At 51.5% G+C, this 17555-nt stretch overlaps 2 protein-coding genes across 4 annotated transcripts in view; one reads left to right on the top strand and one right to left on the bottom strand.

Moving 5' to 3' along the window:
- Window positions 1-212: 212 nt before the first annotated feature.
- NLE1 (notchless homolog 1) lies at window positions 213-9104 on the bottom strand. Of its 3 annotated transcripts, XM_055333119.1 has the most exons (11): window positions 9073-9104; window positions 8835-8978; window positions 7772-7989; window positions 7108-7187; window positions 6228-6304; window positions 5993-6090; window positions 5485-5677; window positions 4649-4784; window positions 4450-4496; window positions 2552-2687; window positions 1356-1495 (listed from the first exon to the last, which is right to left on the bottom strand). In XM_055333119.1, exons 7-10 carry the CDS (start codon window positions 5656-5658, stop codon window positions 2661-2663), a joined length of 384 nt encoding a protein of 127 aa, XP_055189094.1. In that variant the 5' UTR covers window positions 5659-5677; window positions 5993-6090; window positions 6228-6304; window positions 7108-7187; window positions 7772-7989; window positions 8835-8978; window positions 9073-9104; the 3' UTR covers window positions 1356-1495; window positions 2552-2660. The 3 variants fall into 3 exon arrangements, with proteins under 3 accessions (XP_055189080.1, XP_055189094.1, XP_055189090.1); XM_055333115.1 differs by lacking the exon at window positions 1356-1495 and having other exon boundaries at window positions 2630-4496; XM_055333105.1 differs by lacking the exons at window positions 5485-5677; window positions 6228-6304; window positions 7108-7187; ... (1 more) ...; window positions 8835-8978; window positions 9073-9104 and adding exons at window positions 213-568; window positions 1157-1227 and having other exon boundaries at window positions 1336-1495; window positions 2552-2754; window positions 5993-6070.
- A 3830-nt stretch (window positions 9105-12934) lies between these two features.
- UNC45B (unc-45 myosin chaperone B) overlaps window positions 12935-17555 on the top strand; it is a 29326-nt gene continuing 24705 nt past the window's right edge. The window contains exons 1-5 of the mRNA XM_055335599.1: window positions 12935-13009; window positions 13291-13552; window positions 14059-14095; window positions 15443-15618; window positions 16833-16922. Coding sequence (XP_055191574.1) covers window positions 13385-13552; window positions 14059-14095; window positions 15443-15618; window positions 16833-16922 — 471 coding nt within the window. The 5' untranslated portion in view covers window positions 12935-13009; window positions 13291-13384. The remainder of the gene's footprint in view (window positions 13010-13290; window positions 13553-14058; window positions 14096-15442; window positions 15619-16832; window positions 16923-17555) is intronic.

Here is a 17555-nt window from a genome sequence, read left to right as displayed (position 1 = left end):
GCTCAGATTTTCCTCTGGCTACTACCCTATGGCTTAAGCCAGTCTCCCCTGCCCCAGCTGGCCTCTCCTCGTAGGCACAGGGGAAAGAGAAGAACAGCAACTTCCTGGACAGTATGGATTTGGTGTTGCCCAGATGGAAGACATACACACTATTAGCATAGTCCTCCGGTGGGCCTTGGGATTCTAGGACAAGGAACTACAACCCAAACACACAAAATATAAGTTATTTATTTGGTCACAGAATCTAGGGCCTGACACTGAATATAACATTTAGGAAAGGCGACGGGCCGGCAGCAGGGGTCCAGTCATTGCCTGGCACCATCCCCACCCCACCCCTGCCCCCGCCAGGTACAGAGTGATGGCCGAGGGCAGAGCTCAGTTATATTGTCCCGTAAGCTCCACTCTCCTGCTCTGGGGAGGGACCCCACTGGGATCTGTCCAAGGACAGCAAACCATGCTGGTCTGCAGGGTTACCACCCTGGCCTTTTGTCTGTGTCAGGGCAGGCAGCTGGCAGCGGCAAGTCCAAGGAGGGGTCACACGGAACATAGGATTTCTCATCTCCTCCATCTGTGGAGAAGGGGGAGGGAATAGCAGGGGGATCCCATCTTGGGAAAGGGAGGCTGCCATATAATCCCAGGAGCCTACTACAGGGAGAGCTTGGGGTTCACTCGGTCATTAAGAGCCTGGCTACCATCTCTGCTCTAGCTACCCACTCAGGCTTGGCATCCACTGCCTGCCCTGGCCAAGACCTCATCCCAGGGCCCACCAAGGTCATCCAGTAGCAAACAATGACAATTCTTCACAAGTACACATGCTTCAGGTTCCCAAGTGTGTTCATCTCTTATCTTTGATCTTCCTGTCTACTGAGGCTTGGTAACTCCCAGGAGGCAAGTGAACCACACTCTCCAAGACTACACAGTGAAAGCCAGAGCCAGGACTGGAACTGAAAACTATCGCCTTGTGCTAGAGGGCCCCTGGGCTCACCCTCTGGAGAGCACCTATTCCCTGTAATTCCGCAGCCCTCCCTTTTAACCACCCAGAGAACCTGGTGCCACACTGTCTTAGGCCCCTGGAGAGCCCTCAGAATTCTCCACCAGAAGGGAAAGGTGCAAAGAGTGACCACCTTAAGGGCAAGACAGCCAAGCACACACTCACATCCGGAGGCATTTGTCCTTCCCGCCACTTGCCACTCTCTGGCCATCTGGACTCCAGTCAACAGCATATACCTAAACCAAGGCAGGAGTTGGGGGAGGCAGGTCAGTAAGGAGGGTGGGAGGACAGGAGGGCCAGGCTTCACCACATGCCCCGCCTCTGCTCACAAGGGTTGGCCATACCTCATCTGCGTGGCCTGGCAGATCTGCTGCCAGCTTCTGGGCCTTCACATCCCATACCTTCAGCGTGCTGTCGCTGCTGCCACTGACCAGGAGCCGGCTATCGGCTGACCAGGCGATCTGATACACAGCAGCCACATGGCCACGTAGGGAAGCCAGGTACCTGGGCCAGGAAAAGGTGATGGTGGGTATTAGGTCTTCAAACATGTCTGAAGGGGCCCCTATGCCCACAGCAGTGATTCTCAACCTTAGCTACACATTAGGATTACCCGGGAACTTATACAAAATCTCACTGCCTAGCCCCAACCCCGGTGTGATCATTACCAAGGTTGTAACGATTTTGTACAACTTTTCCAAATAAGCGGCTTCTAGTGTGCCTCTTGCCAGGCCTCTGTACCTGGACAACTCTGCGTGACTTAGAATCCAATGCGGCCACCTGCCTAGCCCATCTGCCTGATATCCCCCAACACAAGCTGCCTGCTGACAAGTGCCATGGAATAACAGTGGGCTAGGCCCACCTGGAACTTTCAGATCAATACAAATTAGCTATGTCTATTTGGACAAGAGTTGGCCCCTCTGAGACTCAGTTTCCTTATCTTAAAGAGGAATGGAATGAGCTATTTCAAAGGCTGCTATATGGAAATCCACAACGGCTGAGACCGAGGTGCCCCTGTGGCCACCACAAAGGTTTCCCTTGCCCCTTTTCTCCTCTTGCCCATGCCCCTGCCTCTCCTCTAACCTATCAACCTCAAGGCCACGGTGGCTCATTACACCAGTGCTTCTCAGACTATAATGGGAGCAGGATCACCTGGTGAGCTTAATAAAATGCAGATTCTGATTCACAAGGTCTAGGGTGGGGCCCAAGGTTCTGCATTGCTAACAAGCTCCCAGATGATGCTGGCAGCTGCTGGTCTGTGGATCACACTTTGAGGAGGGCCAGGAAATGACTACCCCTCAAATCTACACTTCTGCCACATGCCTGGCCATCTTATTTCTCTCCTTTGATATGAAAGGAACTAGCATTTCAGTGCCATCTATTGCCAACCCTAAATATACCATTTCACTTAAACCTCGTAACGAAGCTGAGACGCCTATCACAAAAGAGCAAAGGCTCAGGATATCCAAATGCTTGCCAAGGCTATGTAGCCAATAAGTGGCAGAGCCAAGCTCCTCCCAGAGGATTAGGGCCTTTCTTCTCCCTCCCCACGCCCCCACTCACTTGCCCGTCCTGCCGTCCCACAGTTTGATGGATTTGTCGAAGGAAGCGCTGGCAATAATGCGGGAGTCAGGGGAGAAGAGCACCTGGTTGATGAGGGCCTGGTGTCCTGTCATCCGTGCAAGGGGCTTTTTGTCTTCTGTTGGGGACCACATGAATAAGGTGAAGTCATCTGAGCCAGACACCAGCCTCTCTGGGCCCTGGCCCTAGGAGAGGCAGAAAGCACACTGTGTTGGAGACTGTCTCAGACAGAAGAGCCTGACCTTGGCGGCAAACGCACCACTCATTACCCACCAGCATAGGAGCTAGCACTAGGAGAAATAAGCCCTGGCCAGCTATGAACTCAGATGGGACCCTTGGCAAATCACTTCCCCCAAAGGTAACTTTATGCAGATGAAATAATTTCTAATCACTGTACATAATTACAAAAAAAAAAAAGCAAGGTACAGAATCATGTATTTGAAAAGGGAAGGAGGAAAAAATAAAAAAAAATAAAAAATAAAATAAAAAGGGAAGGAGGGATGCCTGTCTGGGTGGCTCAGTGGTTGAGCGTCTGACTTCGGCTCCCAGGATCAAGTTCCACATCGGGCTCCCTGCAGGGAGCCTGCTTCTCCCTCTGCCTGTCTCTGCCTCTCTCTCTGTATCTCTCATGAATAAATAAATAAAATCTTAAAAAAAGAAAAAAAAAAGGGAGGAATTGGGGCTCCTGGGTGACTCAGTTGGTTAAGCAGCAGACTCTTGATTTCGATTCTGGTCATCTCAAGATCGTGGGGTTGAGCCCCGAGAAGGGCTCCATGCTGGACACACTTAAGATTCTCTCTCTCCCTCTGCAGCGCCCTCCCACTCTGCTCTTATTCTCTCTCGCAAAAAAAGATTTTTCATGTGGGTTTGTATGCATATGTACGTATGAAGTCTTTGGAAGGAAACACACGCTACTAGTAGCATGTTTTATTTATTTATTTTAAAGATTTTATTTATTTACTCATGAGAGACACAGAGAGAGAGCGAGGCAGAGACACAGGCAGAGGGAGAAGCAGGCTCCATCCAGGGAGCCCAATGTGGGACTTGATCCGGGACTCCAGGATCACGCCCTGAGCCGAAGGCAGGTGCTAAACTGCTGAGCCACCTAGGGATCCACAGTAGCATGCTTTTAGAAGAAATAGAAGGGCAACAGAAATGGGAGACTTTTTCACTATATCCCTTTTTGTGTTCTTGGAACCTTAGACTATATGAATGTTACTTTTTTTTTAAAAAAAAAGAAGGGTACCTGGGTGGCTCAGTTGGTTGAACATCCAAATCTTGGTTTCAGCTCAGGTCATGATCTCAGGGTCGTGAGATCAAGCCCTGAGTCAGGCTCCATGATCAGTAAGGAGTCTAGTTGAGATTCTTTCTCCCCCCACACCCTCCACTCATGCTTGTTCTCTCTCCCTCTCAAATAAATGAATCTTAAAAAATAAAATAAGGGGTGCCTGGGTGGCTCAGTTGGTTACATGTATGCCTTTGGCTTAGGTTGTGATCCCAGGGTCCTGGGACTAGGCCCTGGAATCAGGCCCCATGTCAGGCTCCCTGCTTAAAGGAGCCTGCTTCTCCCTCTCCTCTGTCCCTTCCCACTTGTGTTTTTTCTCTTGCTCTCTCTCCCAAATAAATAAAATCTTAAAAACAAAACAAAACAAAATAGAAAACTCAGTAAGTAGAAAGCAAATAAAACAAAATGATTAAAATGATCCCTATGTGTTAAGATTTTAGGACTGTAAACTGAATTATAATGAAGAACTTTCTGGAAAAGGAAAGTCTGAGCTGCAGCCAGAAGGTGGGAAGAGACTGGGTGTCTGCAAAATGTTTCAGGGACCAGTAGAGGATGAGTACAGAATTGGGCATGCTGGCGACTGGCACACACTCACCCGCACGAGGTTGTATCGCCTCAGAGCCCTGTCCTTCAACTCCTGCACTATAGCCAGGTACCGGAGAGAGAGGAGATGATGAATGAGGCTGATTAGAAAATTTTACACCAACAGCAAACGTCCTGGCCCAGGTCCAAATCTTGCACATTAAGCTAGAGAAGTGGCCCCTTCCCCAGGGGGCCCCCTCCCACCCACTCACAGGATCCTTTGAGGTCTTGGGCATTGATCGAGGCCTCGGCTGGCTCAAAGGCACCTGTGCGCAGGGCGTAGTCAGTGCTGAGTGCCATGGTATTCACCCAGTGGCCATGGCCTTGCAGAGTCCGGCACAGCACACCCTAGGGCAGAGGGAGACAGGTCAGACATACCCCACTCTCCACCCTAGGGAACTGGTACTCCCAGGTTAGCCCCAGAAGACAGTGACGTGGGACTCAGAACCAGGATCCTCATTCACTGTAGTCTTAATCATATCACCCCTCTGGGCTCAAGTCTCTCATATCTAAAATGAGTGAACTGGGGGGCACCTGGGTGCCTCAGTCAGCTGGGCATCTGCATTCAGTTTGGGCCCTAATCTTGGAATCCAGGGACAGAGCCCTGCATCAGGCTCCCTGCTCAGTGGGGAGTCTGCTTCTCCCTCTGCCCCTCACCCTGCTCCTGCTCTCTCTTGCTCACTGTCTGTCAAATAAATAAATAAGATCTTTAAAAAAAAAATAAGATGAATGTACTAGGCTAGATCATGGTTTCTGAATTCCTGGAAAGGAAGTTAAATATGTGAGAATACATGGGCTCCAGTCAAGTAAGTCTGGGATCTGGCAAGTTCCATAAAGCTATCAGGCTTCCTACAGCAGGAGTTTCTGGACTGTGCTAATGAACACTAGAACCTCCACTATCATACAGCACCAACCACAGGACCCACCATTCTCGAAGCGCCTCCCCTGACCTGGATCCCAGAACACACTGGCCAACATTCTTTCCAGCCCTGGCATCCCATGGCCTGAGATTTCCCCAGATTACTTTCCGGACCCTCCCAGCTCTTACATCATGAGCCCTCCAGACTTTGATGGTACGGTCCTGCGAGGCAGAGTAGAGAAGCCCGTCCCCTCCCCACCGGAGACAGGTGACTGACTGCGTGTGCCCGGTGAGGATGCGCTCACAGCGGCCTGCAGTTGTATCCCAGACCCGCACGCTGCCATCCTTGGAGCTGCTGGCCATGTAGCGGCATTCTGGGTTCCTGGAGAGGGGGAGATGGGGCCTCGCTTCTGGCCTGACAATGCCCACAGCACCTTCCTATGCTTAGCTCGAAGGCCAGGGACAGGGACTCGACGGCTTCCTGACCCAAGGTCGAGCTGCACTGCAAGGTAGTTCTCATGCCCCACGATGAGCAGCCCCTGCCCCAAGCAGCAACAAGGGCTTGGAAGACCTACCCCACTGCTTGCATGCCATTACTGTCAGTCAGGCTGGCCATCTCGCCCCCTGAGCAGGGGAGAGGAGTTTTGAACCCCTATCTTCTTATTCCCCCCCCCCCAGCTCTATCAGTGCCACTTACGCATGGAGGGGCTCCCAACTCAGGCCTGTGATCCACTTGCTATGGCCGGCGAGGACCCTGCCCACCTGCTTCCCTGTGCTTGGGTCCCACAGGAGAATCTGAAGGAAAAAGCTTACTGAATAACCCTCCCTGAACTGTCCCTGGGCCCACCAAAGGTGCCTGCCCACTGCCTCCAACCCATCCTCCCCTCAAGATGACCCAGAACCCCTGCCTCATTACCCTGACTGCCACCTACCTGGCCATTCTTGCAGCCTGAGGCCAGTGTTTTGCCGTCTGGGGACCAGGATATGCTAAGCACCCAGTGTCTGTGTCCTAGGAAAGCAGGGGAGGAAGAAGGAGGGAGCACATCTGTCTTTATTTTCAGAGCCTAGCAGTGCCTGGCACTCCTCAACTGGGCCTTGAATGAATGAGCAGCTGAACAAAAGTAGAGAGGAGGCTTTCTAGGCAAAGGGAGAATCCACCCCAAGTGCAAAAGCCATGCATCCTGCTGTGTAGATCATACTTTCACTTTCTAATAATTCCTTACACGATACATGGTATCAAGTGTTTGTACACATGTCATTACTTGTAATTCTGATAGCTCTGTGGTGCAGAGCAGGAATTATCCCTAATTTTTCAGATGATAAAACTGAAGCTTAGGGAGCATGCTCTACACACACAAGGCCACCCAGCTAGTGTGCAGTCCCCAGATCAGAAGCATCAGCACCAGCTGGGAACCTGAAATGCAAATTCTCAGGCAGCATCTCAGAACTAAGGAGACAAAAACTGGGGGTGGGCCCCAGCAATAAATATGTTAACAAGATTCTCAGGTGATTCTGATGCATGTTCAAGTGTGAGAACTAATGTGGTAGAGGCTGGATTTAAGCCAGGTTCTCCTTGCTACCAGCCAGTTAGCACAACCCGCAACCCCACAGTGACTCTCTGGTGCAGTCTCTTCTTGTTTGTAAGTGGCCGGCTGGGCTCAAAGGAGCAGTCTACTTAGAAGCAAGCAGCTGCTAACTGGCTGTGAAGGGCCTGAATCAGCTCTGAGCCTCCTCAGGAACTAAAGAGCTGAGTAAATGATCACACACCCACCACTGGGTTAAGACCACCTGCAAAGCTAACTGCGTACTGACCCTGGCATGTGAAATACGGTGTCTCGGTGCTGAGATCCCAGAAGCGCACAGTGGTGTCTCCGGAGCCACTGGCCAGGTACCTGGGGAAGAAGAGAGGCCACCTGATTTTTGCAGTGGGGACAAGGGGTAGGGCCTACACCAGAACACCGCATACATGCATTTCGGCTGCCTATTCAATTGTCTTCTGGGCACAGAATCTGAAGCTGGACTTTTCTCTCTTCCTTGAGAAAGAGAAATGTAACACTGATACCATCTGTGAGAAGACCTCAGGTGGTCTTTTCTCTCCTCTTCCTTTCTGAAAGGAATGGCCACAGCTGTAATCAGGAATGAAGCTTCTCATTCTCCTCGTACAATTGCAAAAAGCAAATAAAATTCAGTTTCACAGATGATGAATTAAGTCAGAAAGTGACTAGTCCAGGTCACACAGCTAGGAAGCTCACAGCTAAGGTCTCCTGAGATCAAGTCCAGGAAGGATTCTTCCAAGGTGGGTGTCTTTCAAGACCAAACCAAAGACCAAGGGAAGTCCCTTACCTTCAACTTAAGCCCAGAGCTCAGGTCTGTGATAAGCAGCCTGAGGCCCTATTGACTGTAACTTGGGGTGTTCTCCCCACCCAGCCAGAATGCACTCCCACACCCCACCCCATGATTCTGCAGCTGTCCTTACTTTCCTGTGGGGCTGAAGGCCACAGAAATGACTGCCTCACTGTGACCTTCCAAAGAGCTGGTGCAGCGGGTCACAGCACGAACCCTGAAGATGGCCTGGGGCTGGTAGATGATGTCAAGGACCTTCTCTGTCTCCACCGCCTGTGACTCCAGCGTCTTCCCCAGTGATGAAGTGATCTCAGCATCATGGACATAGAAAGCCAGTGGCAAGGGATCCTCCTGGAGGGCAATGGCAAAGGGCAACTCCCCCATCAAAGGACAGGCAGGAGCACTCCCCACTGGGCTGTGGGCAGCTGAAACTTTATTCTTTTCCACCACTGTCTGGGATGCCCCCACCATGCCCACTGAGGATACTTACACAGTACTTTAAAATCCTTTATCTGCATCTCACAACCACCCTGGGAGGTGGGCACTCATATTCTCGCTTGATAAATGATAAAACTGAGGCTCAGAGCAGCTAACTAATAATTAGCCCAACGTCCAATGTCCTATTGCTCAGGACTAAGTCGAGTGCTTCAAAAAGAAAGTTCAGGTCCTGAGTCAGTGTTACTACACAGAACTGGACAGTATTTTTCTAAACCACCACGCCATGCCCTAAAATGTGTAACAAGCATCCAAAAAAAGCTGGCTGAAAATGCAGACACTCACTGCCTCACCCCAGAGTCTTGGTAAATCTGGGGTGGGGTCCAGGGTACGCCCCCCCCCCCCCAGGCAGCATTTTGATAAACACAGGCTTCGAGGAGCAAGGGTTTTGAATCTGACATTTGGGTTCCAAAGCCACCATCGGCTGCGGAGCATCGCAGGTAGGTCAGTGGCCGCCCGTGGGTCACTCTGTAACACAGGGACGTCGACGAGGAGCTGCGTCGGGGAATTGGACGGTGCCTCAAGGCCTGGGAACGCGGTGCCGGCCTCTCTGCAGCTGGACCCCGGGCCCGGCGCCAGGTCCCCCCCCACCCCCCTCCCGCGCGCCGGGACCCCCGCGCCCCGAGCCGCAGGCCTGCCGGGCCGGGGCGGGGCAGGGCCGGGGCAGGGCCGGGGCAGGGGGCCGCGCGGCCGCCGCTCACCTGGGCCAGCAGCGCGTGGCACACGAGCTGCAGCCGCTCGGGGGTGATGTCCACCGGCACGTCGAACGGGGAGCCCAGCAGCCGGCCGCCCTCATCCTGGAACTGCACCAGCAGCCGCTGCACGTCGCGCGCCGCCGCCTCGCCCTGCGCACAGAGCCGCGGGGTCAGCCGCGCCGCCCGCCGGGGAAGGAGCCGGCCCCGCGCCCCGCGCCCCGCGCCCCCGCCCGCACTCACGCACCCCCGCCGCCGCCGCCGCCGCCGCCGCCGCCGCCATCCCGGGTCCCCACGTGGAGGACAGAGAGCCCGGCGGGACAGAGCGCCGCGTCCGGGGCGGGGGGAGTGGGGCGGCCGCCCGCGACATCGCCCTCTGGTGCGGCGGAGGGCAAGTGTCACGCCCTCCCAGCGCCGCGCAGGGCACGGACAGCCTTTTGTTTCTGTAGAACGGGGATTCTGGCTCCACTTTATAGATGAGGAAGTCGGGGCTCTGAGAAGTTGATTTCCCCCCAAAATCAGAGACAGGAGTGGCAGAAGACTAATTTGGCTTGGCTCTGGGCCGCAGCAGCCTGGCGGGCGGGCTTACAGAACCAGAGCCTGTTGGCTTGAAGGAAGAAATTAGTATTCCCTCCTTTTTTTTTTTTTTTTTTAAGATTTTATTTATTCATGAGAGACACAGAGAGGCAGAGAGATAGGCAGAGGGAGAAGCAGGCTCCCTGCAGGGAGCCTGTCGGGGGACTGGATCCCAGGACTGTAGGATCACAACTGGAGCCAAAGGCAGATGCTCAACCACTGAGCCATCCAGGTGCCCTGTGTTTTTTTTTTTTTTTAAGATTTTATTTATTTATTCATGAGAGACACACAGAGAGAGAGAGAGAGAGAGAGAGAGAGAGAGAGAGAGAGAGGCAGAGATACAGGCAGAGGGAGAAGCAGCTCCATGCAGGGAGCCTGTTGGGGGACTGGATCCCAGGACTCCAGGATCAGGCCCTGGGCTGCAGGCCCACGCTCAACTGCTGAGCCACCCGGGCGTCCCATGTTATTCTTTTTTTAACGGATCAAATCAATTCATAATTCTTGAGTACAAAAGCAAAAAGTGTCTACAGTTTTCAACACTGTAAAGCAATAACAACAATGATGAGAATGATAGCAACCTGTCAGGCATTGTTCTAGGTGCTTTACACATGTAACTCATTTAACTCTCACAAAAGCCCTACTGCCCCCACGTTACAGATGAAGAACTGAAACAGAGACCGCCTAACATGAGAGCTCTTACCAGAAACCTGGGATCTTCCTTGGCAGCCCTCCCCACATCCCGGCAGTCTCAAGCTCTGTCAATCTGGCCTCCTTAACCTGTGGTGAGTCTGTTCTCTCCACCTCCTCTCTCACACTCTGGTCTGAGTCACCATGGTTGCCTACAACAGCCTCTTGACTTGCCTCCCTGTTTCCACTCTTGCCTCTTCCCATGCATCCTCCACACTGCAACCAGGGTGCTGTTTTCAAACCAAAGATCTGGTATGTCATTCTTCACCCTAAAGTCCTACAGTGGCTCCCATTATAAACAGAACAAAATTCAAACTCCTTATAATGGTCCACTCAGCCTTACGTACCTCTCTAGCTACTCTTCTCTAAGATCAATTCTTCCAGCTTTATCTTAGTTCTTCCAAAGCATGACCCTTCTTGTGTCAGTGCTTTTGTCCTTGCAGATTTACCTGTCTGGAATTCTTATGAATTGAATTGTGTCCCTCTTCCCACCCCTACCCCCAATTCATAAGTTAAAGCCCTAACCTCCAGGGTGACTGTATTTGGAGACAGAGCCTATATGGGAGTAACAAAGAGATACCAGATATCTCTCCTTCTTTGTCTCTTTCTTTCTCTGCCCCATGCCTCCTTCTCACACAGAAAAGAGGCCATGTGAAGACAATGAAAAGGTGGCCATCTACAAGCCAGGAAGAGAAGCCTCCCTTTGGTCAGAAACCAAAGTTAATGGCACCTTGATCTCAAACTTTTAAACTCCAGAACTGTAAAAAAATACATTTCATTTATTCAAGCCATCCTGCCTTGGCAGTTTGTTACAGTAGCCTGAGCAGACAAATACAGGAACAATTCCTTATTCTTCAGGTCTTGCCTGAAATATGTGTGTGTGCATTCAGCAAGTGTCTCTGTCAGACATTGTTCTAGGAACTCTATATGTATTAACTCATTTAATCATTTACTCAAGAAACCTTCTCTGAAACAATGCCATGTTTCCCTATTATGTGTTTTCAAAATATTCTGGTATTCTTCGTATTTAGAAATCACAGATCCAGGGACACCTGGGTGGCTCAACATTTTAGCTCCTACCGTTGGCCCAAGGGCGTGAATCTGGAGTCCCGGGATGGAGTCCCACATCAGGCTCCCTGCATGGAGTCTGCTTTTCTCTCTGCCTATGTCTCTGCCTCTCACTCTCTGTGTCTCTCATGAATAAATAAATAAAATCTTAAAAAAGAGAGAGAAATCACAGATCCATGGAATTATCTCATCCATTCATTCAATGAATATTGTTGAGCCCCTGCTATGTAACACTGTGATAGCCACTTGAAATATGTAAGTGAACAAAACAGACACAAATCCTGGCCTTCACATGTGCGGAGAAGGGAGTGGAATGGGGGTAAGTGAAGAAGAACATTAGTATGGAGACACTATTCATCCATCCATTAATTAATTGAGGAAACCCGCATTGGGCACTGACTGCTGTGTTCTGTGTCAGGGAAGGTCAAACTGCATGAGATGTTGTCCTTGCCCTCTGGGAGGGAGCTCACAACCCAGGCTTGGAGATGTTGGAAGGACTCCAACGTCAAATAGGACTCAGGAACCCTCAGTCAGATGGGGAGAAACAAGTCCTTCCCTAGGGAAGACGTGTTCTGGTGGTGGAAATAGTTTTTGTCCTTGGAAGACCCCCTTCTTTTTATTTTAATTTTATTTACTTATCTCAGAGAGAAAGCACAAGCAAGGAGGAAAAGCAGAGGGAGAGGGAGAAGGAGACTCCCCACTGAGCAGAGAGCCCCGCTCAGGTCTCCATCCCGGGACACTGGAGGGACCCTGGAATCGTGACCTGAGCCGAAGACAGACGCTTAACTGAGTGAACCACCCAGGCGCCCCCACGAAGACCTCCTGATGTGGGACGCTCAGGTTGTCCCAGGGGAATCCCCATGCAGATGAGGGTACAAGTCCTTGGGCTCAGGGAATTCAGGGACTGACCCAGCTCTTGCCCAAGGACAAGACTATAGCCTGGTGGGGGATATGCAGAGCTCATCCTCAGGGAGCTCTTGCCCAAGGACAAGACTATAGCCCGGTGGGGGATATGCAGAGCTCATCCTCAGGAGCTCTTGCCAAGGACAAGACTATAGCCCGGTGGGGGATATGCAGAGCTCATCCTCAGGGAGCTCCCAGTTGGATGGGGGAGGCAGGCTTAATGCATCCACTCCACATAGATGGTAGATGCAGGAGAAGGCATACACACTGAAACAAAGGACCTGCTTACACTAAACTGAGCTTGCAAGCCCCTTGGTCTTTGTGAAAAGGAAGGACCTTTTCAACAGTGAGTGCCATAAGGGTAGGGGACATGTGGGCAAGTGGAAGAGGGGAAGGAACTCTTCTCCCTTCTTCCAACCCTCCTCCCTCCGGAAAGGCATTTCTGGAAGTCTCCAGTTGGTCCTGGACCTGGGCAGCTGCTCTGTCTAAGTCTGCCAGCCCCTCAGCTGTCACTTTGCTCCTAAAATAGCAGGGGTTGGGGGGAGAGAAGAGGTTGTTTATCTGGGGTGGAGGGGGAGAAGGGGCATTATAGCTGTGCCTTGCGGGGGTGCAGGTCCTCCCTCCTTTCTGGATCTTTCTCTCACTCTTTGTGGTATGAGGGCCTGAGTCCAAGACTGCCCCTGAACAGGACACTGGGGCAGAGGTTAGTCAGCGCTTCCACGTGGTAATGACTGTCCAGTCTGGGGAGGAGGAGGGCCGTGAGTATCAATGACAGACTCCAGGGCCACCTGCCCCTGTGGCCAAATATGGTCTGGAGCCACTGGCAGGGATGATAAAGTCTCTTGGGTGGGGGAGGGGGTAGACTAAGGCTTGGTGTCCGGGTGTTCACAGGGGAACTCCGCAGAGCAGCATCACAGGAGGACAGACCAGGAGCACTGTCCTCTAAGAAAGTGAGCCCCCTAGGAGGGTTCCTCAGACCTGGGAGGGAGAAGCCCCCCACCCCGCCTGCATGGAGAAAAACTTTTAAGGCTGACAGCGAGAATCCAGGTCTTCGGCATGGTGGCTTCACCTGTCCAGCTGGGAGGGACAGAGAGGGAGGCACAGGGACTCTTAAGACTACCTCAATCATGCTATTCTCCAGGCAAATGCTATAAAGTCCTTCTGGGTAATGGGTTTGGAGTGTTGGTGGTGGGTCCTTTCCATGCAGAACTTTCACTTTCCATCCCGGTAGGAGGAGACCCTGGAGCTCCAGACCTCAGGCCAGGAGTCCAGCCCTAGGTCTGGAGTGAGGGACTGGCCAGACAGAGCTGCTCCTGTCCTGACAGATGGCAGAGGCAGAAGCTGTGCAGCTGAAGGAGGAAGGGAATCGGCATTTCCAGCTCCAGGACTACAAGGCTGCAACGAAGAGCTACAGCCAGGCCCTGAAGCTGACCAAGGATAAGGCCCTGCTGGCCACACTCTATAGGAACCGGGCAGCCTGTGGCCTGAAAACGGTCTGGAGCGGGCAGGGCGGGAAGCTGAGGGCCAGGGCTGGGAGGCAGGGGTGTGGAGGCAGCCCCCCATCCTGATGGGCCTCATCATTGTTCCAACCTTGACTCCTGAACCCCACTCCTGCCTGACTCACTCTTCTGGGAGACAGAAACTCCTTCAGTTGGGAGTCAGCCTAATGGGCACTGGCAACATGCCAGGGCTGTTTAGATGTTATTTCGCAGCATCTTACTCACAGCCCAGTTAGCTGCTGTTTCATGCCCCTATCGCAGATGACAAGCTCAGGGCTCAAAGGGCTCAGTAACTTGCCAAGATCTCCTGGGTGATTAGCAGGGAGCCTGGGTTCAAACCCAAGCATTTGCCTAATGCCAGAGCTCATCCACTCTTCCATGCCCAGCGAGGGGCCCGCCCTTGGGCCCTTGACAGCCGGCAGCTCCCCACCAAACCTTCTCTGGCTGTCTCTGCCTGGGCCCACTTTGACCCTGGCTCCTACTTCATCTCCCTTCCTCAGGAGAGCTACGTTCAGGCGGCTTCAGATGCCTCAAGAGGTGAGTGCTCCTCCCCAGGCTCTCCCCACCCCCACCCCAGCATCCCTGTTTTGTCTAAGAGGCTCTTTGTCAATTGAAGGAATTACAGATTGTGTAAATGCCATCCTAGGCGTTATAGGCAGGGCTTCCGGTGTCCAGAGAAGCCATCCCTAGATAGCATTTTTGCAACTTGCTTTATGTATTAAATCCTAAGTCGAGGGAGATTCTTTTGTGAAAAGATGTTTCCAAAAATCCTTATGTCATGGTAAAGATACACCCTCTTCCGTTATAAATTAGGATGTGTTCCTCCTGCAACTCCCAGGACCAGAGCATCAGCCCAGTCCACTCTGTGGGGTTGGGCTCCCTAAGGAGAGGAGGGGGGCAGTAGCCCATTCCACAGGGACTAGGGAGAAGTGAACATTAACATTAACGACAACCACAAAAACCTTTAAACTCAACTTTAACTTCACCTTAGACTTAAACTTTAGGAAATGTCGGCTTAGGTCCATGATCAAAATGAGAAAACTTCTCTTGGCTGCAGGTGTTGGGTTATGTTCTGATTACTATTTTTAAGGAGAAACCGAGGTAGTCTGAAGTGAGTTCAGAAGGGAGGGAACCAGCTGAAAATACATCCTGTGAAAAGCGGGTTGAGGAAATGGCAATATTTAGCTCGGGGAAGGCAATTCCCAGGTGGGATAGAGAGCTGCTTTCAAATACCTAAGCTGTCTTCAAATATCTACAAGACTGTCACAAGGAAGAAGGATTGGATTTCATCTCCGGGGTTCCAGGGCTGAATTTAGGATAAAAGGACAAAGTTATAGAGGGAAGGGGGAAGGGTTGTCTTGATGAAGCTGCTTGGCTGCCTTGAGAAGGAGGGAGCTCAGGATCCCTGGGTGGCGCAGCGGTTTAGTGCCTGCCTTTGGCCCAGGGCACGATCCTGGAGACCCGGGATCGAATCCCACGTCGGGCTCCCGTTGCATGGAGCCTGCTTCTCCCTCTGCCTGTGTCTCTGCCTCTCTCTCTCTCTCTCTGATGTGACTATCATAAATAAATAAGAAATTTTTTTTAAAAAAAGGAGGGAGCTCCCCACTGCTGGAGGTATGAAGTCCCCGTTGGATGAGCACTTGGCTGAGATCATGATGTAGCAGAAACTGAAGCATCAGGAGCTAGATGAGATGACCCTTAAGTTCCCTTCTGACCCTCTGACCTTGAGGCTATGATTCTTACTGCCTCCCTGACAAAGAAGAGCCTTGGGCCAGATAGTCTACGTTGGTGGATAATTTCCACTGAAGATAGAGAAGCAGGGGCAGGGATGGGAGGAAGGTGGTCTGCAGCCCAGGCCTCTGAGGCCCTGCCTCCCCTCGTTAGCTATTGACATCAACTCCTCGGACATCAAGGCTCTGTATCGGCGATGCCAGGCACTGGAGCACCTGGGAAAGTTGGATCAGGCCTTCAAGGATGTGCAGCGCTGTGCTACCCTCGAGCCACGGAACCAAAACTTCCAGGAGACGCTGAGGAGGCTCAACACCAGCATCCAAGAGAAGGTGAGCTGGACCCCTTCCCACAAGCCTCAGTCTGCCTCCCCCCACCCCTACTGGGGACAAGTTAGGGAAGCAGGACACCAGGGGAGGTCTAACACTTCCTCCACACTCTTGGATGGAATGAACACATGACACAGGGTGGCACCATAGAATAGCCAGGCCGATGTGCCCATCTTTGAATGATCAGAGATGCTTGTTGAAGGGCACAAGCTAGCCAGAGCTAGAACATGGGTCTCTTAAATTTCAGATGGAGGCTTAAAAAAAATAACCTTGTATGTATGCAACATGACCTTCCTTTCTTTCTAGGAGAGCAGAGGCAGCATTGAGGAGAGGGTATTGCAAATGGAGTGGGGTGGAGAGAACTTGGATCAGAGGTATCCTGCATCCTAGCCCTGGCTTAGGTACCAGTTTTCTAAGGAATCCCTTAGGGTGTCAGTTCCCTTTCTGCAAGAGCAGGAGGGTAGATGATCACTAAGCTCCTTACTCCAAGACTCAGTAACTTCTCTGTGCCTGGGGCAGCCCCATGGTGGGACAACAGCACACTGTCCAGAGTGTAGACTCCAGGGCTGTGTAAACAAACGGAGGAGTGACCAAGAAGGGGTGCAAATGAGAGACCCCCTAGGAGGAAATGAACCCAGGATGGAAATAGGCAGGACCATAGACCAGAACAGAACAGAGTAGTGGGAAGTACAGAGGAGCTGGCAAATTGGGGGTGGGTGGGAGGGGCAGTGTGTGATGATCAGTTAGGTCATTTTATGGTAGATTCAGAGCACTGGGGTTGGGGTTGAGGGGATGAGGGATGAGATATCCAAACATAATGGTTTTAATCTGTGTAAAGAGATGCTTGAAAATTGCTTTAGGCTTCTGGTCCTAGACACCTAATTCTGTTTTAGCCAGTGTTTAAGTATGTAACAGCTAATTATTAACTAGACTGCAAAATTGGGGTGATAACCTATAGCCTTCCAAGACCTGTGATGACCAAATGGGATAGCGAACTTAAGTAGACTGTAAGCCTTGTGGGGCAAGGACTTGATTTTGTTCACCATTCTGTCCGCAGCATCTGCAAGAGTGACTGACGCATAATAGCTGTTCAGTAAATGTTTGTGGAATGAATGAGTGACAGTGTTGGGGCCCCGAGGAGATACCCTAATATTTGCTAAGCCGCCCGAAATGCGGACCCTGCCTGCCTCCTTCCCCACTCCCTCCTCTCTCCTCAGCTCCGTGTGCAGTTTTCCACGGACTCCAGGGTACAGAAGATGTTCGAGATCCTCCTGGATGAAAGCAGTGATGCTGACAAGTTGGAGAAGGTGAGTGCTGGGCAACGGGCTGGCCAGCAGAGGGTGGACTCGGGACACCCACCCCCATATTTGTACTTCCGCTGCAGGCCCTGCCCCTATCTCTGGACAGGGACAGTCCTCCTAACTCCTCAACCTCCCCCGTCCACTGCCTGCGGGAGGGGGAGGAGGGCAACCCCTTGGAGAAAATGAACACAAGGAGGCCAGAGGTTATGCACTTTGGAAAATACCCTATACCCTGGCTATAAGGCCCAGGACTAGAGTGAGACCAATGAGGAGAGAGTCATGCAGCAGGATTGGAGTCTTTACTTAAATTTTTGATAATTTGTTCATCACGGATTTTTTCTTTTTTTTGCATTGCATTGATTTTGATATTTTAAAATATTGCATTATATATTATTTATCTTGATTGCTGAGGTTTTCGGTGTCCCTGTAAATTTTGCACCCAAGGCAAGTGCCTCACTTGCCATACTGTCGTTTCTACCCTGAGGTTAAAAATGGCTTGTTAAGATATATTCCATTTCATTATAAAATATCACAAAACTTCATCCTGAAATATGAAAATATTTGGTCATAATACTACCCTCTTTTTTTTTTTAAGATTTTATTTATTTACTCATGAGAGACACACGGAGAGAGAGAGGC

The sequence above is a fragment of the Nyctereutes procyonoides genome, unplaced genomic scaffold, assembly GCF_905146905.1.
Source record: "Nyctereutes procyonoides isolate TBG_1078 unplaced genomic scaffold, NYPRO_anot_genome, whole genome shotgun sequence".
Lineage (NCBI taxonomy): Eukaryota > Metazoa > Chordata > Mammalia > Carnivora > Canidae > Nyctereutes > Nyctereutes procyonoides.
This window is presented reverse-complemented; position numbering and strand designations above follow the sequence as displayed.

Excerpts from the sequence above, each read along its gene's own strand:
- NLE1 (XM_055333105.1), bottom strand. The coding sequence starts at position 4,736 with ATGGCACTCAGCACTGACTACGCCCTGCGCACAGGTGCCTTTGAGCCA. Across the intron at positions 4,497-4,648 it reads CCAAGACCTCAAAGGATCCT|TGCAGGAGTTGAAGGACAGG; the intron begins GTGAGTGGGTGG and ends ACCTGGCTATAG. Across the intron at positions 1,228-1,335 it reads TGCCAGGCCACGCAGATGAG|GTATATGCTGTTGACTGGAG; the intron begins GTATGGCCAACC and ends GCCTTGGTTTAG.